Here is a 20741-nt window from a genome sequence, read left to right as displayed (position 1 = left end):
ATTAGAGGAGACTAGAAGAGACGTGGGTGTTTTTTTTTTTTTAATTATAGTAAAAGTGGTATATTAAGAACTTAATCCCATAAGGAGCAAAAATATCCCCTCTTCCTTTTTATAGTCAGAATAATTATTCAGACCCTCTCTGAACACAGAAGTAATGACAAATTAAAATGTCTTTCAATTCCATATAGCTTTTATAATTATTCATCTGTTACTCTTATTATTGCTGAAAAGCCTCCTTCATATTTTAGTCAGCATCCCATTTGATACAAAAGAACATGGACAATTTTACTGCTATTAATAAATATGCAGCCATCCAATCCAAGATGAAAATTCTTTTTCATCTGAGAGATAAGCTGCATAATTCATGTATTTTCAGAAATTTCTTTAAATAGAAATTGAAGAAAGGCATAGGGAAAAAGAATTCATTATATAGTTGCCATTTGTGGTGAGGGACAGTGTCTGTTCTCACAGAGTCTGAGAGTTAATTCAATTTGAAGAGAATTTCAATTGCCCTGTATATGTACCAACATACTCATAGAGCCGACTTTAGTTTTGACATCTATCATCATAAAAATGATATAACATAGCTGCCACTTGACTGAAAAAAATGTAACAGAAGGTTACTAGGTACTTTTCTTCAGGTCTTGGAATGCAGTTAGAAAAACTTCACAGCAATTTGGAATGGGTGCCTCGCTTTCCAAAAAGAGAACTGCCCATGTCAGTGAAGCATGGGGCTCCATCTGACTTCCGTGAGTTCCAGCCCCTGTAGGAAGGAGCTCCTGACACATGGAGATGGCCTTGCAGGGTAGGCCCGCATTCCCAAGACCCCACGCCAAATGAGAAGCACTCTTGCAGGACCAGTTAAGTAAAAAAAGCTTCTGTTTGTACTAGTTGCCTTTTTGCCCATTCAGACCTGGAAGGTTCAGAGGGGGTGGTGTGCCAGACTGGGCCTGAGTGTAGCCTTATGTACACTGGTAAGGATTTCTTTCATTCTTTTGTTTTCACGTGAAGTATAGTTGACACACAATGCTACATTAGTTTCAGGTGTACAACTTAGCCATTCAACCGCTCTACACATTATGCTACGCTCCCCAGCTCCCCACAGTGCAGCTACCATCTGTCACTGTACAACGCTATTACAATACCATTTACTATATTCACCATGCTCTACCTTTCAGCCCCATGATTCATTTAGTCCATACCTGGACGCCTATATCTCCCACTTGCTTCCACCCATCTTGCCCCTTTTCCCTCTACCTTCCCCTCTGGCAATCATCAGTTTGTTCTCTGAGTTTACGGTTCTGCTTCTGCTTTTTAAAACATTTCTTTGAGGCACCTGGGTGGCTCAGTCGGTTAAGCGTCCAACTTCAGCTCAGGTCATGATCTCACAATTCATGAGTTCGAGCCCCACATCAGGCTCTCTTCTGTCAGCACAGAGCCCTCTGTCTCCCTCTCCCTTTGCCTCTCCCCCACCCATGCACACACTCTCTCTCTCTCTCTCTCTCTCTCTCTCTCAAAATAAATAAACATTAAAAAATATTTCTTTGTTCATTTGTGTTTTAGATTCCACATATAAGTGAAATCACATGGGGGTATTTGTCTTTTCTGTCAGAATTATTTCAATAAGCAATACCTCTAGGTTCAACTATATTGTCACAAATGGCAAGATCTCCTTCTTTTTACCTAGAAAAGAATTTTCAATACCAAAATTGAACTGTTCTCACTATGGAAGATGACCAGAAACGTGTGTGGTCTTTCTGAGATGTTATCAAGGTCAGGGAAAGGGGTGTGGAATGTGTTCTGAGCAGTGTTTGGAGATGGTTATTGGAGAAAAATTGATGTGACTACCTCACACTAAATGTAAACTATTCAATAAACCAATTAAAAAACTAAGCAGAGTATCCTTAGTCATAATGAAGCCTGGTTTCTGACACCTAGACAGCAAGTTTACAGGGACATAAGAAATGAAATCATGAAATCATGGACCACGGCCAGATGGGGTCAGATGGGGCCAGAATGATGATGATAGGGCCAGATGGGGCCAGAATGAGTTAGGTTTGTTGGATGAGGAGGAGCTATGTTCCAGATATTTTCCACACACATGTTGTTGAACAATCATGACTTTGATATGCTGCCTGAGATGTTCAATCTGCTGCCTGAGATGTGCCATGAATGACATCTGAGCACTGTCAACTTTGCTCAGTTTATCACCATAGGGCAAAGATAAACCAAATTAAACTAGATTTCCCAAATCAAGCCTCCCTCAATTTTGATTCTTTCCTTTCTTGCATTCCCTAACTTGGCGAACAAGAACTCAAGGCGGAAATTCAGTGTCTCCCTGGCCCATTTCTTTTTCTCCCCCACCCCATAACAAATCAACCACAAGTCTTACTGGCCTCCTATTTTACTCTGAAATACGGCATGTCCTCTGCACCTCCCACCCATGGCATCTTCTGGGCCCTTGACATTACACTTGGCTTCTATCTGGCACCTTTGCAACCAGCTCTGCTGTGTCATCACACAGGTGTTACAGTGTTTCACTAGGTTCCTACTGGAGAAAAATGTAATAAACAAAGGTCATTTGTGATATGGCCAGGGCTTCTCCTCCAGCTCGATCTTTTCATCAATGACCCCGTAATCATTCTAAAATCCCATCACGGACGTTTCTGAACCTGCCACACTCCCATGTGCTTTTACAGTTTGTATAAGTGCTTCCTTCTGCCTGGGAGCTCATCCTTCACTCCTAGCCTTGCCCAGATTTCCCCATTCCTTTTAGTGGAAGCATGCTTCCTTTAAATATCCTTCCTCTAACTTACCCTGCCCCAACCAAATGCATTTGGAATATTTTGAGCCGCCACTAGGGAGTAGAGAACAAAACCTCAAGAAAATGCCCAAGCCACAGCAAGTGGTCAGTAAACTGCTGTGACAAAGGATGCAGCGTGTCCTGCTTCTGAGAGTCGTGAATGGCAGGGAATGAGGTGGGTTGCAGAAGAAAGAGGAGAAGAGAAAAAATGTGGGAGAAAAGATGAAGCATGGAGAGAACGGAACAAGGAAAATGGACTTTTGGGCATGGTGCTACCTCTGTGTGATGCCCAAATCTTTGAAATTTGTCTAAACAAATAAAATACTTGCAAAATGTTAGTTGTTAGTGGAAGTTTATGTAGTCTGAGTGATAGGGGTGGGGGTGGCGGGGAGAAGCACTCAAAGTTACAGGGGGAGAAAGATGTAGAAAGACCATAAGACACCAGGAGTTAAAAACACTGGCAGGATGAATTTCTCCAAATCCTTCTTGGAAAAGCAAATCCTGTGTATTTATAACCCACTGAATAAATAAATCATTTAAGATTCAAGAATCAGGCTAATTCAGAGAAAAGTCAGCTATTAGGAACATTCAAGAAACTGTGAATATTCAGAAGTATAGGATATTTAAAATGAATGCAGGTCTATTACTTCCTAATACACACAGACTAGCAAAATTGACAAGAATGATTTGTAATTAACTTACCAAAACACCTAAGAAAACAAGCCTCCTCTGTTTATATAGAAATTGCATTGTTTATATGCAAATGAATGCTCCCGAAGTACTTGAGAACAATTTATTCCCTTAAGAAGGCAAATATTCTCTCTATAATCTTGTTTACACTATTCATTTGCTTTGCAAAACATTTTTTATGAAATCACAAAATAATGAAATGTGAGAGTTCGAAGGACCCCAGGGATCATATAGGAAAGTCCAAAGTACTCTTTTTATAGATGAAAAATTCAACAGAACCCCTGACACACTCATTTACCCCTAGCATTTCTGAGGCCTGCATGCTCACATCCCAATCCCTCTAATTTGGGGGACTCCATTCTTTCTACGATGGGGTGCTAGCCACAACTGAGGCAGATGCAAACAGAACAAGGAAGTTACAAAGTGTTAGTTAGGCTTTGGGGCATCACCAGGACCCATCAGCCTCCTAGATCGAGGTGAGAGTCCAGTACCCCTTTTCCATTCACTTATAGATTGGGAGGCCTGGTTAGTCTCAGTTTGCTTCTAAGCCTCACTAAGCTCCTACTCTTGTCTCCTGCAAGAAATCTTTCCTGACTCCCGCTTCCCTACCCGTCCCAGTTAGGACCCATCCCAAGTGCTTTCTTCTATTGTTTCTGTAACCACATCATATTGCCATCTTGTGTTTACTATCTGTCCTCCCTCCAAAGAAGCCTGGGACTTCCGTATTTTCAATGCTCGCAATAAGTGCTGACAGAGTCAAAGCTTATCCTTCTCCAAAGAAACACATGAGACCAGAGAAGGAATCAATTGGTACATTGAGAAAAAGCCTAACTCCCAGCTACTACATTCCTCAGTTCCTGCTCTATCTTGGGCAAATCCATTTCCAGCCTTCATTCACAGATAAGAAAAACAATTAAGAATTCAAAGCATCTCTATTATCTCTGTCTTCTAGTCTTACAGGTTCGAAGGGCTTGTGATTTAAAGTCAGAAAACTTGATTTTAAACTCCAACACTATTGCTAGTTGGATATTTATGTACTGTGTTTTTACGTTATTAGTTTCAGTTTATCCATCAATAAAACAAAGACATCCATAATATCTTTCCTATATGAGTGTCATGAGAACTAAATGAGATAATACATATGAATGTGTCCAGTAACTACAAAAAATTTAGAGATTTTTCTCTTTACCCTTGCTCCTAATCACTTGAAAATAAATTTCTGATGTAGCTGCTATATCTACTATATAATAAGAAATTGGTTTTTTTGTTTTTTGTTTTTTTTTTTGTCCCAGGTTCTTGGGGTGGAGATTCAAAGCCCTTGGAATTTCCCACTTATTAGGAGTACCTTTGGTTTTTGGTTTTTGGTTTTGGTTTTGGTTTTTAACATTTACAAAGTGACATTTAGCTTTTTTCCCTGTGTTTATTTTTAATTGAAGTATAATTGATGTACAATGTTATATTAGTTTCAGGTGTAAAGCATAGTGATTTCAGCAGTATATACATCATGAAATACTCACCATGATAAAAACAGTTACCTTCTGTCACCACACAAAGTATAGTCAACTAATGTATGACAAATGAGGCAATAGCATTACCGTGGGGAAGAACAAAGCTGGAGGTATCACAATTTCAGATTTCAAGATATATCACAAAGCTGTAGTAAACAAAATAGTATGTTACTGGCACAAAATATAGACACACAGAGCAATGGAACAGAATAGAGAGTCCAGAAATAAACCCATACTTATGGTCACTTAATCCATGGCAAAGGCGACAGGACATATAGTGGGAAAAAGTCTTTTCAACAAATGGTGTTGGGAAAACTGGACAGCTATATGCAAAAGAATGAAACTGGACCACTTTCTTACACCATACACAAAAATAAACTCAAAATAGATTAAAGACCTAAATGTGACACCAGAAACCATAAAACTCCCAGAAAACAAAACAAAAACAAAAAAAAAAGGCAGCAACCATGTTGACATCAGCCATAGAAACATTTTTCTGGATCTGTTTCCTCAGGCAAGGGAAACAAAAGCAAAAATAAAACAATTGGGACTACATCAAACTAAAAAGCTTTTGCACAGGAAGAAAGCCATCAATGAAATGATAGGAGTGCCTTTGTTATTTTTGGTGGGCTCTGACAGCTCATGCTAATGAGGTGACTCATGGTGAGTCCCTACAAAATTTCAAGATGAAGGCTGGCCATGCCAGAAAGATCCACCATGTGATCAGAGGGGTTGAGGCTTTGAGCCAAATGATATTATCATGACCTCTGCAGAGGGGAGGAGGACTGTAGAGTTCAGTGATGTGGCCAATGATTTAATCAATCGTGTCTAAGTAACGAATCCACAATAGAAATTCTGGATACTGAAGTTGTCAGAGAGTGAGCTCTACCATCAAATGACAGACCTCAAATCCAAGATCTAGCACTTAGTAGCTCTGTGGTCTTTACTTCAGTTTCCTGATCCATTAGATGGGGATGATATAATAATAGCAGAGATTTCACAGGCTGCTATGGGGATGAAATGAATTAGTACATATTATATACTCGTCCGTATGGAACAACAAATCAGTGTTGTCTCTTACTATAATTATTAGTACTAGTATCACTTTGCTACATGGGCCTCTGCATTAGGCTAAGTAGATTTCTGTGTCTTCTGTAATTGGAAGAAAGAAAGGATGTTGAAGTGAGATACGCTTTCTCACTACCTACCCAAGGGCAGCTTTAGTTCTACATGTTTCCAGGTGAAGAATCATGGAAAACAATGGCATATAGCACAAAGATAGCGGGGGTGGGATGAATGCTAATATTTGATGGGTGCACAATGTTCCTTCCTGCCAAAAAAAAAAAAAAAGGCTAAGATTGTGCAGGCTATACTGTCCACTATCAAACCCAGTCTACAGGTGACTATTTAAACACAAAATAATTAAAACTGCATACAATTAAAAATTCAGTTCCTCAGTCACACTGGCCACATTTCAAGTACTCCATAGCCACACGTAGCTAGTAGCTACTGCACTGTATAGAATAGATACAAATCATTTCCATCATCACAGAGGATTCTACCAGACAGTGCTGGTCTAGAACCACCAAAAGTATTTGAAATCAGATATGTTTTGAAATACAAACCATATTTCTTTTATATGTTCTTTTATGTATATTTATATATAGATACATATATACACAATTATGTTATATATATTTTATATAATTGAATTATAATTAATATACAGTAGTATATTAGTTTTAGGTATACAATACAATTCTATACATACTCGGTGCTCATGATAAGTGTACTCTTAATCCCCTTCACCTATCCATCCATCTTCTCACCCACATCCCTCTGGCAACCACCAGTTTATAATCTATATTTAAAAGTCTTATTTTTTTGTCTCTGTTTCCCATTGTTCATTTATTTTGTTTCTTAAGTTCCACATACACATGAAAGCACATGGTATTTGTCTTTCTCTGACTGACTTATTTCACTTATGTAGCATTACACCCTCCAGATGCACCTGTATTGTTGTAAATGACAAGATTTCATTCTTTTCCATGGTTTCACATCTTCCTTATCCATTCATCTATGGCATTTTTTATTTTTTATCTTTTTAGGAACCTCCACACTGTTTTCCACAGTGGCTACACCAGTTTACATTCCCACTAACAATGTCTGAGGGTTCCTTTTCCTCCATAGCTTCACTGACACTTGTTGCTATTGTTATTGTTCCTGTGTTTTTCATTTTAGTCACTCTGACAGGTGTGAGGTGATATTTCATTGTTGTTTTTATTTAATGCTTATTTATTTTTGAGCGAGTGGGGGAGGAGCAAAGAGAGAGAAGACAGAGGATCCAAAGTGGGCTCTCTGCTGACAGCCGACAGCCTGATGTGGGGCTCAAACTCACAAACGGTGAGATTATAACCTGAGCTGAAGTCATATGCTCAACCAACTGAGCCACCCAGGCACCCCATTGATTGTGTTTTGATTTGCATCCCTGATGATTTAGTGATGTTGAGCATCTTTTCACATATCTTTGGTCATCTGCATGTCTTTTTGGGAAAAATGTCTATTCATGTCCTTGCCTATTTTTAATTGGATCGTTTGTGGGATTTTTGGTGTTAATGTAGAAGTTCTTTGTATGTTTTAAATATTAACCCCTTATCAGATATGTCATTTGTAAATATCTTCTCCTATTCAGTAGATTGCCCTTTTGTTTTGTTGATGGTTTCCTTCACTAGGCAAAAGCTTTTTATTTTGGTATAGTCCAAATAGTTTAACTTTGCTTTTGTTTCCCTTGCCAAAGGAGACATATCTAAAAAAAATGTTTCTATGGCTAGTGTAAAAGTGGTTACTGCCTATGTTTTCTTCTGGGAATTTTATGGTTTTGGGTCTCACATTTAGGTCTTTAATCTATTTTGAGTGTGCGTGTGTGTGTGTGTGTGTGTGTGTGGTATAAGAAAGTTGTCTCATTCTTTTGCAGGTACCTGTCCAGTTTTCCCAACACCATTTGTGGAAGAGAACTTTTCCCATTGTATATTCTTGGCTCCTTTGTTGTAGATTAATGGATCATAAAGGTGTGGGCTTATTTCTTGGCTTTCTAATCCATTCTGTTGATCTATGTGTCTATTTTTGTGATAGTATCATACTGTTTTGATTACTACAGCTCTGTAGTATATCTTTAAATCTGGGATTGTGATACCTCCAGTTTTGTTCTTCTTTTTCAGTATTGCTTTGGCTTTTTGAGGTCTTTTGTGGTTCCATACAAATTTCAGCATTATTTAGGTGTGCCTGGGTGGCTCAGTCAGTTAAGCTCCGACTTTGGCTCAGATCATGATCTTACAGTTCATGGGTTTGAGCCCCATGTCAGGTTCTGTGCTGACAGCTCAGAGCCTGGAGCCTGCTTCAGATTCTCTGTCTCCCTCTCCTTCTGCCCCTCATCCACTCATGCTCTGTCTCTCTCAAAAATAAACAAACATTAAAAAAAGTTTTTTTAATTTAAAATTCAAATTTTATGATTATTAGTTCTAGGTAGTATGGATATTTTAAGAATATTGGTTCTCCCAATCCATGAGCATGGAATAATTTTTCCATTTGTTTATATCATCCTCAATTTCTTTCATCAGAGTTTTATAGTTTTTGGAATACAGGTCTTTCACCGCCTTTGTTCAGTTTACTCCTACATATGTTATTCCTTGGTGGTTCAATTGTAAATGAGATTATTTTAAAATTTCTGTTACTTCATTATTAGTGTATAGTAATGTAACAGATTTTTGTATGTTGATTTTGTATCCTGTGACTTCACTGAATTCATTAATCAGTTCTACAATATTTTGGTGGAGTCTTTAGGGTTTTCTATATACAGTATCATGCTATCCACAAATACTGAAAGTTTTTCTTCTTCCTTATCAATTTAGATGCCTTTTATTTCTTTTTCCTGTCTGATTGTTGTGGCTAGGACTTCCAGTACTATGTTGAATAAAAGTGGTGAGAATGGACATCCTTGTCTTATTCCTCATCTTAGAGGAAATGTTTTCAGTTTTTCACCATTGAGTATGATGTTAGCTATGGGATTCTCATATATGGCTTTCATTAAATTGAGGTATGTTCCCTCTAATCCTACTTTGTTGAGAGAGTTTATCATGAATGTATCTTGTACTTTGTCAAATGCTCTTTCTGCATCTAGTGAGATATTCATATGGTTTTATACCCTTTATGTTGTTAATGTGATACATCACATTGGTTGATTTGCAAATATTGAACCACCTTGCATCCTTGGAATAAATCCCACTTAATTGTGGTGAATGATTTTTTAAATGTATTATTGGATTCGGTTTGCTAATATTTTGTTGAAGATTTTTGCATCTATGTTCACCAGAGATATTGGCCTTGTAGTTTTCTTTTTTGTAGTGTCTTTATCTGGTTTTGGTATCAGGGTAATGCTGGCCTCATGGAATTGTTTTGGAAATTTTCCTTCCTCTTCTAAATTTTGGAATAGTTTGAGCAGAAGAGGTATTAACTCTTTAAATGTTTGGTTGAATTCACCTGCAAAGTCATCTATCTGTTCCTGGACTCTCATTTGTTGAGAGTTTTTGATTACTGATTCCATTTTATTGTCAGTAGTCTGTTCAAATTTTCTATTTCTTCCTGATTCAGTTTTGGAAGGTTAAAGTTTCCAGGAATTTATTCATTTCTTCTAGGTTGTCCAAACATGGACATATAATTTTTCATGTATAATGCATAATCCTTTGTATTATATATAATCCTTGGTATTGTTGTTCTGTTGGTTGTTATTTCTCCTCATTTCTGATTTTACTTACTTGAGTCTTTTCTCTCTCTCTCTCTTTGAGGAGTCTGACTAATGGTTAATCAATGTTATTTATCCTTTCAAAGAACTATGTCCTGGTTTCATTGATCTATTCTACTGTTGTTTAGACTCTTTTTCACTTATTTCTGTTCTAATATGATTTTAATCTTTTCTGATTTTGTTGAGACTTGTTTTGTAATCTAACGTGATTTATTCTGGAGAAGATTCCATGTACATTTGAAAAGATGATGTATTCTGCTGTTTTGGATGGAATGTTCTGAATATATCTGTTAGATCCATCTAAACCAAAGTGTCATTCAAAGCTATTGTTTCTTTGTTGATTTTCTGTCTAATGATCCATCCACTGATGTTAAGTGGAGTGTTAAAGCCCCCTACTAAAAGTATATTACTATCAATTTGTTCTTTTATATCTGTAAATGGTTGTATTTGGGTGTTCCCATGTTGGGTGTGATTGTTATATCTTCTTGTTAAATCGTTCCCTTTATTATTGTGCAGTATCCTTCTTTATCTCATGTTACAGTCTGTTTTAAAATTCATTTGCCTGATATAAGTATTGCTAGACTTATTCCTGGGTTTCTCTTTGCTTCTATTTGTATGGTAAATGTTTTTCTATCTCTTCAACGTTTATTTATTTTTGGGACAGAGAGAGACAGAGCATGAACGGGGGAGGGGCAGAGAGAGAGGGAGACACAGAATCGGAAACAGGCTCCAGGCTCTGAGCCATCAGCCCAGAGCCTGACGCGGGGCTCGAACTCACGGACCGCGAGATCGTGACCTGGCTGAAGTCGGACGCTTAACCGACTGCGCCACCCAGGCGCCCCTATCTCTTTACTTTCAATATGCAAGTGACTTCAGGTCTGAAGTGAGTCTCTTGTATGCAGCAGAGATGAGTCCTGCTTTCTTATCTATTCAGTTACCTCTGTCTTTTGAATAAAGCATTTAGTTCATTTACATTCAATGTAATTATTGATACGTATGTACTTACTGTCATTTTGTTACTTGTTTTATGGTTGTTTTTGTAGTTCCTCTGTTCCCTTCTTCTCTTACTCTCTTCCCTTGTGGTTTGATGGCTTTCTTTAGTAATATGCTTGGATTATTTTCTCTTTATTTTTCACATATCTGTTATAGGTTTCCAGCTTTTCATCTGTGGTTACCATTAGGTTGACATATAACATCCCATGCATATAGCAGTCTATATTAAGTTGATGGTTGCTTAGGTTTAAACCCATTCTAAAGCCCTACATTTTTACTCTCTCCTCATGTTTTACATATGTGATGTCATAATTTCTATCCTTTTATTTTGTGAGTCCCTTGATTGACTTTTATATACATAATTGATTTTATTCCTTTTGTGCTTTAATCTCCATACTGTTTTTAAAAATTTTTTTAACGTTTATTCACTTTTGAGAGACAAGAATGCAAGCAGGGGTGGGGCAGAGAGAGAGGGAGACACAGAATCCGAAGCATCCTCCAGGCTCTGAGCTGTCAGCACAGAGCCTGATGCAGGGCTCAGACTCATGAACCACAAGATCATGACCTGCACCAAAGTCGGGCCACCCACTTCGAACTGAGCCACCCAGGCACTCCTCCATAGTGTTTTTATAAATCGTTAATCTACGACTTTTATTAAGTTTGTATTTACCTGTGAAAAATTTTTTCCTTTAATAATTTTCTCTTTTTTTTTTTTAATTTTTTTTTTCAACGTTTATTTATTTTTGGGACAGAGAGAGACAGAGCATGAACGGGGGAGGGGCAGAGAGAGAGGGAGACACAGAATCAGAAACAGGCTCCAGGCTCTGAGCCATCAGCCCAGAGCCCGACGCGGGGCTCGAACTCACGGACCGCAAGATCGTGACCTGGCTGAAGTCGGACGCTTAACCGACTGCGCCACCCAGGCGCCCCAATTTTCTCTTTTTTTAAGTGTATTTATTTATTTTGAGAGAGAGAGAGAGTGTGTGTGTGTGTGAGCAGCCAAGGGGCAGAGAGAGAGGGATAGAGAGAGAGAATCCCAAGCAGGCTCCACACCGCCAGCACAGAGTCCAATGTGGCCTTGAACTCACAAACTGTGAGATCATGACTTGAGCTGAAACCAAGAGTCAGACATTTAACTGACTGAGCCACCCAGGTGTCCCCTTTCATAATTTTCTCACTGTTTTTCTTTACACTCAAAGACTTCCCTTTAACATTTCTTGAAAGGCTAGATCTATTTTTCTATTCTGAACAAGAGCCTTATTGGGTGAAATATTTTTTGCTGCAAGTTTCCTCCTTTCATCACTTTTAATATATTATGTCATTCATTTCTGGCCTGCAAAGTTTCTGCTGAAAAATCAGCTGATAGTCTTATAGGGTTTCTCTTGTATAAAATTATTTTCTTTTCACCCATTGCCTTTAAAATTCTTTTTCATTACTTTTGTCATTTTAATTTCTATGTGTCTTGGGTGAACCTTCTTGGGTAGGTTTTGTTGGGGCTCTCTGTGCTTCCTGGATCTGGATTTCTGTTTCTCTCCCCAGATTAGGAAAGTTTTCAGCTATTATTTCTTCAAATAAGTTTTCTGCCCCCTTTCCCCTCTATTCTCCTTCTGGGATCCCTATAATGCTAATGTTATTATACTTGATGATGTAGCTGAGTTCCCTTAATCTATTCTTGTTTTATTAATCTTTATTCTTTTTGTTATTCAGCTTGGTTGCTTTCCACTACTCTGTCTTCCAGATTGCTGATCTGCCCTGCTTTCTCTAGCCTACTAGTTATTCCCTCTTATGTATTCTTAATTTCAGCTATTGAGTTCTTCATCTCTGATTGGTTCTTTTTTATATTTTCTATCTCTTTGTTGAAGGTCTCACTGAGGTCCTCCACTCTTTCCTCAAGTCCAGTAAGTATCTTTATGACCATTACCTTGAACTCTCTTTCAGGTAGATTGCTTATTTCCGTTTCATTTAGCCCTTTGGTGTGATTTTGTCACACTCTTTCATTGGGGACATATTCCTCTGTATCTTCATTTTTTCTAATTCTCTGTGTTTGTTTCTATGTATTAGGAAAGTCATCTACGTCCCCCGATCTTGGAAGTAGTGGTCTTATGAAGAAGAGGTCCTGTAGTGCCCTGCAGTGCAGTGTGCCCTGTACACCAGAACCAGGTGACTCAGGGGTGTCTCATATATTTTGTGCACCATTATGTTGTGATTGAAATGCTTTTGCCTTCAATCCAGTCATCTGCAATGGCCCCCTTTGCCTGTTGCAGACCGGGTTTGGTCCTTGTGCCTTAAGAGACCAGTCTGGGTCTGCCTTGGTCTTGTAGTTGGGTCAGATCAGATGTCTTCCCTCAGTCTGTCTGTTGGGGTTGCAGTGACTCCAAACTACAGGGTTCTCTTATTTCCCTGTCCCCTGTGAGGTTTTTGTTGGTGGAAAATGCCAAAAGTGAGATCAGATGTCTGCCACTAACTCATTGCTAGGGGTACAGTCAAACTGATGTGTGTGGTTACCTTCCCCTTTTCCTAGGGCAAGAATCATGTTGGAGTAGTGCTGGACACTATTGGGGCTGCTTGTAGAATTTCAGGTGCCATCTTGGAGGGACTCCCACCAAGTGGGGCAGGTTGGATGGGACAGATCTACAGGAGAACACACAGGCAGGGTAAGCTGTTAGCAAGCTATGTGTGAGTGTTTGCACACTGGTTCTGGCAGGTTTCCAGGTATCTAGGCTGAAGGTTGGGGGGTGAGGAGAAATGGCACCTGCTAGCTCTTTTGTTCTTGGAGAAGTTTCATAAAGATCCTCCGCATCCAGTGCATGTTCTGAGATCAGTAAATAAATATCTTTCCAGTATACCCCAAGTGTTTTCAGCTGCTGCTTCTATGCTGTATCTTCACAGGATTGTTTGTTAGGCTGGCTGTTTAAGTGCAGGGACTCAGTTTCCTACTGCTCTGTGGCTCTCACAGAGCTAAGCCTGCTGAAATTTAAAGTACTCAGAGTTAAGCCTCACTCATTGTAAAAACTCACATAGTTAAGCCCCTCTGGTTTTTGATGCCAAATATTATAGGGACTCATCTTCCCAGTAGAGGTCTCTCCTGTCTGGGGTACAGGTGTGTGGTCTGCTCCTTACCCTTCTCTGTGCTCTTGGTGTCCCTCCTGTCTGTGGTTGGTCTCACAGGGAGTTTGGCTCCTGAATGTGTCTCTGTTCCTCCTACCATTTTCGATGTGGTCTCCTCTCTATGATTAACTGCAGAGAGTCTGTTCTGATAGTCTTTCGGTTATTTTCTGGGTTAGTTACACTGTTGTGGCTGTGATCTAGGTGTACCTATGGGATAAGGTAAGCTTAGGATCCTCCTACTCTGCTATCTTCCCAGGCTTCCTGCCAAATTCATTTTTTTTAAAGTCCTACAATCATGTAAATTCCATTAATTTTTCTCAAAATGCAAGATAAAATGAAAAATAATGGAGAGAATGCCTGCTATTATGCTCAAATAATGTGTAGCCTCTCTCAAACATTTTAGTGACTGTAAGTTTAGGAATTAGGAGAGGAAATGTCCAAACCCTTGAGATGCTGTCCTCCTTTCCTTCCACTCATATGCAAATGTCCTGGGGTATGTGTCTTTTGAGAACCTGAAGGCCAACAATTCCAAATGACTCTTAGTATGCCCAGGTCAGCAACTGTAGAGGTGGAAAGCCATTCCTCAAGCTGGCCCTTGGGCAGACAGGAATTGAAGTGTGTGAAGCAGAGTAGTAGAAACAAAGGAATGAGCTGGCAGAAGCATGTGTTGGTGGGGTATGTAGGGAGCTCATGGGAAAGGGAAGGACAGGGGACTGAAATGATAAAAACAGAAAAGAAATACTGTGTGAGGCTGATTGCTAGGAAGGAGACTGGGAAGTATAGTGGGATGAGATGTAGCCAGTTTTCAGGGAGAGACGCCAGGCTGGGATGGAGAGGAAGAGGTCTAGACGCTGACAGAGGAGGCATGGGGTCTGTACCAATGCAAGAGTCACTGACGGGTCAGGGAGGACTCAGGCACCCTGACTGGCCTGCTGGTGGTAAAAATAATACTACAATGATAACGCAATTTTCATACTAGTTATTTGACAATTATTACATTATTATCAAAACCCCAAAACAAGTGAACTCAGAAAGAGCCTTCAATTTAAAATCTAGGCCTGGAATTACCACTAAATGGCTATGTTGAAAGTGTAGCTTCATCTGGGAAACCTCAACTTCTTCAGCTATTCAATGGAGAAATGGGCAAAGCCATTCTCCAGGATCTTTCACCTCCAACATGCTGAAATCCTGGGGCCAGGCCAACGTCGCTGCCATGGAGACAGACTCAATCCTTTAAGACATTCAATTCCAAGTTCAGCAGTTTTCTGTCAGCTCATCTAAATTATAGCAAACTCCAAAATGACAAATCCACAGATAAAGAGGATTCTGTACTAATTTTCTTTTCCTTCCCCCCCCCCCGCCCCCTTCAGGCTCAGAGTTTATTTGTTAACCAGCACCAACTATAAACAGTCAACCCTTTCAGAAGATGCTCAAATCCACTACTGAAAGCTGTCAGTACATTTTGTAAACAGAGCAAAACTCTGTCTTATACATAGGCCAAAGAAGGGGATCAAGAGAGTCAGCATGTGCTCACAGAAAGTCTCTGGGAGGCCGTGGCCTGATGCAGCATCCTCCAGAGCACCTGGGTTGGTTCTGGACCAAAACAACAAATCACAGACTACAAAAGTCCTTGCAGTGTCTATAATAGGCAAAGTCAATGATGTAGACAGAATTGAGGCACATGTAGAAATCCTCCTAGTGAAAGGATCCTCCCATCATGATCCCCACTCCAAATAACTATATCCTCTATATTGTCCCTGCAGGACTTCTATGATGCAGAGTGGGGTACACTGGAGTAGTCTGGAGTCCTGGTGCCATGAGACACCATCTAAATCATGCAACAGATATAAAATGACTCATCTTCCCCCAGGTCTCTATTCTCTAAACTGAGGTGAAGACAACTCCTGCATAGGACTTTGGTGACAAATAAATGGATTAATGAAAGCCCTTTGTAAATGGTAAAATTAGTGGAAAAACTATTCAAATGTAAATCATTAGAGTTATAATTTTATATAACCATATGACTTTAATACTCTTTAAAGTCTATGGTGTATTTTTTAATTGAGATAATGTAGTGGGAATAGCATATTAGTTAACTACAGCATTGTCAATGGTCTGCTTGTAAGATGAATCTATCACTACACACCTCTAAGTGTCCAAGGACTTGAATCTATTACTTGAACTATTGGAAACAAGATGTTTGTCAGACTGGGGGTTCTAAAAACATAGGAACTACAAAGGGCAATGAAGTCAGAGGGGGTGGAGAGTGGGGGGCGGGGAGAAGAGCAGGGAGATGCCACAGGGAGCATATGTATTTATTCCCAGGGTTTGGGGAGAGGGACGGCTGTTAAAGTACATATTCCACCTGACAATTTTGTCTTGACCAGCGCTAATGAACTTGGTGATCTTGCCCAGGAGATTTTCAAGCTGTGTTGCAGCCTCTTCTTACTGCTTACAGTAAACTGCAAGAGTGACAGATTGATGGAAGAACTGTTACACAAAAAGGAGCCAAGATTTGATGATTTTGAAAATTCTCAGCTTCTCTAGATAGCAAAAGATGCTAAAATTAAGAAATGGCTTCCAGGTTGCCAGGAAAATGTGGTCTAGAAATAAAGCTGAATGAGACAGCATTGCCCTTGGTTAGGACTTCAAAAAGATCGAAGGATCAGACCATTAGTGGATCCCACACAAGGGGCTGCTGAAGAGAGTGAGGGCACTACATACAAGTTGTCTCGGGAACAATAGGACCCCTGGGAAGTATGAGGACTTTTGTTTCAGCCTTCTCAACAAAATCCAAACTAGAGAAAAGCTTTTCTCTAAGAGATTTCAGGATGTGACTTTTTTTTTCCTAGTACAGCAAACCCCAATAAGATTCACAGAAATCTCTCAGAGTTTTTGAGAAAATTAGATCAGCAGAAACAGTGGTATTTTGGATTGAAAGGAGTAGAGACAATAAAAAATGAGGTCGGCCGACCCTAGAAAGTCTACTGACAAGAAGCAAGCCCACCAAACTAGCTGGATACAAACGTGCACAGCCTTTCATGAAAAAGGATGGCCCAGAGGGCAGACCAAGGTAAGCTGCATCTGAGAAGTGCTTTCCAAAGATCCTTGCATCCTGGTATCCTTGTCCTGTTGAGATCCCCTCCCTTTGAGTGTGGACTGGATCCAGTGACTTGCTTCTAACAAATGGAATATGGACAGTATTATTGCTAGATCAGGTTATAAAACACTGTGATTTCCATCTTGTTACCTCCCACACTGTCTGTTGCCGTGTTGCTTGTTCAGATTGTTATGAGCTGTCCATGCCCAGAAATGCCTCTGGCCAGTATGTCATAAGGAATGGAGACCCTCATTCCAACCACTCACCAGGAACCAGATCCTGCCAACAATCATCTGAGTGAGACTGTAGACAGATTCACCCCTAGGGCAGGCTTGAATAAAGCTTTAGAAGAAACCCAGAGCTAGAGAACCTAGATAAACCATGCCTAGATTCTTGTCCCACAGTCATTGTGAGATAGTAAATATTTAGGGCACCACGTTTAGGGATAATTTGTTAAGCAACAACAGATAAAAATGGTCAGTGTTATGGACTGAATTATGTGATTCCCATTCATATGTTAAAGATCTAATTCCCAGTATTCAGAATGTGATGTTATTTAGAAAGAGAGTCATTGCAGATGTAACTAGTTAAGATGAGCTCTACTGCAGTGGAGTTAATCTAATCCAACCTGACCAGTGTTCTTCCAGAAAAGGGAAATTTGGACACAGTTATGTCCATCAAGAAAACACCATGTGAAGATCGGCTTTAGGCTACCACAAGCCAAGGAACTATCAGAAGCTGGGGGAGAGGCCTCAAACATCCTTTCCCAGTACCTTCAGATGGAGCAGGGTCCTACTGACACATTGAGTTGGATTTCTAGCCTACAGAACGGTGACAGAATAAACTTCTGTTTTAGAAGCCACTCAGTCTGTGGTGGTTACCGCAACCTTAGCAAACTAATACAATCAGTAAATAGGAGAAGAAGTGTTATGGAGTGCCAAGTAGAAAAGAAATCAAAGAATGCTTTGTTCTGATTCCAGTAGTCCTCTGTGAAACACTGACATCCCCTCACTACATCCTGGCAAACAGACAAACAATCAATGTGTGCCTATTCAAATGCCATCACCATAGTCTTTTCCCCTCGGAGAAGTTATGGGGATGCAATGAGTCACACTCATGTGAACATACCCCTGACATCACAACCTCCTTCACCCACCTCAGAAATGTAAACAGGGTAGAGTAACTAGTGGAAAACAAACCAGAGCAAAGCCCTGAGGCACACAGTAAGAAAGAAAGGTCAATATAAGGAGAATCCACCTGTATCTCACCTCTGATATAGATTTGTTCCTTTAAAAAATAAATAAATAATGAGAGAGGATTCGACTCTCTTTTGTGTAAATTAATTTACAGCACAAGTTAACCCATTTAAAGAACCACACAGTGAATCACTTCAACAAGAAAAAATCATCTTCTAATGTACCTCTTACATAAGTTTGGGCTCTATGGAGAAGCACACGCCAGCCGGGTTCTGAATGTGAATGAGTAGTCTCCTAGGGGTCAATATCCAGCAATTCTAAAACCCTATACATATTGGCTTTCAATTAATAAACAAAAAGCAATTGATTATGGAAAATTCAGGGCTGAAAAATAGACATTGTGATTAAAATTCATGCTGACTGCTCTCAATCAGGGCTGGCAAGTCCTGATGGGGAAAAAAAACCTTTTTTTTTTTTTTGTTGACTTTGTTAATACCTGAGAAGAAAGACATGAGAAATGAATTACATTCCAAGGGTCCTAAGAGGGAAACACTGATTCCTGAGGCAGCATAATTATCTGCTTCCAGCCCCTGACCTTTACTCCCTGATGACTGACAGAGAGGGAAGGGAGAAGGGAGCAGGGCTCTCCGGGGCTCTGTGTGAGCTAGAAGTGCCAGGAATTGCTCTGCTTCTAACCAATTGCTATAGAAATGTAGGTTATGTGCAGCACATAAAGCTGCATTGAAATATGGTTCAATACCGTTTCTGCCAGATCCTCCAAACAGACTCAGATGCATCCTGCCACCAGGGGCTAGTGTGAGTAGTGTATAATTTCTAAAAGCATTTCATACACGCACCAAACATGGAAAAAATATGGAAATGCAATCATGATAAGGAGTGACATTTCTCAAGGTGCGCCATTTGCAATATTTTGATTAACTCCCGTTTCTGAATGGCAAAGCAGCTTCTGTTAATAAACAGCAAGCTTCAGTTAGACATCTATGAATGCAATCTATGTGGAACTCTTGGCTGGCACGTGTGTGTCACCAGTTTTCCCACAGCCTGTGTGCCTGTGATCCAGACTGGGGGTGGGGAAGGGTGTTTCCAGCGATCCCATGAAGTGCTGGGCATTTCACTCCTGTGAGCATGGAGAACCCCTACATTAGTGTTGATGTCATTTCTTTCCTTTCTTGGCCTTTCTCACAGTCTGACTCCCTGACCAAGAATTCAGAGTCTAGAGAGTGGCCATTCTCTGAATGGAAGCCATCCCCTGATACTAGGAAAGTATTTAATTAGCAATTTGGAAAGGAAAGAAGCCACAATGTGGAGAAAAGAATGTGGATCCTGGGGCCAGACCAATCTGTGTTTGAATTTAAGGCTTCACTGTGTAGTGATCATGTGACCTGGGAAAATGATCTCAGTGTTCTCAGCTAAGTCACCCCATCTATGAATGGGGATCATGAAGAATTGGCCCTTTAGAGCCAGGCAATGTTGCAATGTGATGATGACACTGTGGGAAATCAAAGCGGCAAAACTCCATGCCTTACAGTTTAGTATGAAGACATTGGCAACACATGAAAATAACGAAATTGCACAGTGCATGGGAAGGTGATAAGGACTATAAAGAAAAATAAAACAGGGCAGAGGATGTGGATGATGTGGGAACAAGAGCTGCAATTTTGAATGGAGTGGTCAGGGAAATTGCCATTTGTGTGTGCTAGGAACTTGCCAGGTGACAGGTGGTTGGGAGGAAGAGGGATCAGCAAGCACAAACACTCTGAGGCCAGAGCACTGCTGAGGGCTCCAAGAACATCAAGGAGGCCAGTGTGGCTGCAGCTGAGGGAAGGAGGAGGAGAAGCTGGAGGAAGCAAAGAAATAACTGGAGGTAGGAGGGTTTGGTGTGGGGTGCCCTTATGTAGGCCAATGTGCAGGCTTGGGTTTTTATGATGAACAAGAGGGACAGCCATTAGTGTGTTTTGAACTAAGAAGTGGGCTGATCATTAAGGATTCTGTGAATTAAAAGAAGATGAAGATAGGGGCATGTGGGTGGCTCAGTCAGTTAGGCATCCAACTCTTGATTTTGGCTCAGGTCAAAATCATGGTTTGATGAGTTTGAGCCCCATATTGGGCTCTGTGCACTGACCACTCAGCCTATTTGAGATTCTTTTTCTCCCTCTCTCTCTGCCCCTCCCCTGATCATGCTCTCTCTGTCTCTCTCAAAATAAATAAATAAACTTAAAAAAAAGAGAAGATGAGTGGCACCTGGGTGGCTCAGTCGGTTGAGTGTCTGACCCTTGACTTTGGCTCAGGTCATGATCTCACAGTTTGTAGGCTCAAGCCCTGCACTGGGCTCCGTGCTCACAGTGCAGAGCCTGCTTGGGATTCTCTCTCTCTTCCTCTCCCTCAAAATAAGTAAATAAAGTTTAAATTTACTTTAAAAAAAAGAAGATGAGATAAAGATGAAGAAGAGGAGAAGAGGAGAAGGGGAGGGGGAGGAGGAAGAAAAAGAGGAGGAGAAAAGGGGAAGGAAAAAATGCTATGAAGT

At 40.1% G+C, this 20741-nt stretch overlaps 1 protein-coding gene across 2 annotated transcripts in view; it reads right to left on the bottom strand.

Annotated features, from left to right (window-relative positions):
• Positions 1–20741, bottom strand: part of ZMAT4 (zinc finger matrin-type 4) — a 348843-nt gene that overhangs the window by 6371 nt on the left and 321731 nt on the right. Inside the window, exon 7 of one of the 2 annotated variants that reach the window (XM_045459673.1) lies at positions 16928–17079. The exons of the other annotated variant lie outside the window; for it this stretch is intronic. Coding sequence (XP_045315629.1) covers positions 16928–17079 — 152 coding nt within the window. The remainder of the gene's footprint in view (positions 1–16927; positions 17080–20741) is intronic. 2 annotated transcript variants of the gene reach the window in all.

The sequence above is a fragment of the Leopardus geoffroyi genome, chromosome B1, assembly GCF_018350155.1.
Source record: "Leopardus geoffroyi isolate Oge1 chromosome B1, O.geoffroyi_Oge1_pat1.0, whole genome shotgun sequence".
NCBI classification, from domain to species: domain Eukaryota; kingdom Metazoa; phylum Chordata; class Mammalia; order Carnivora; family Felidae; genus Leopardus; species Leopardus geoffroyi.
Note: the sequence above shows the minus strand (reverse complement) of the source record. Positions and strands in the feature narration are given on the sequence as shown.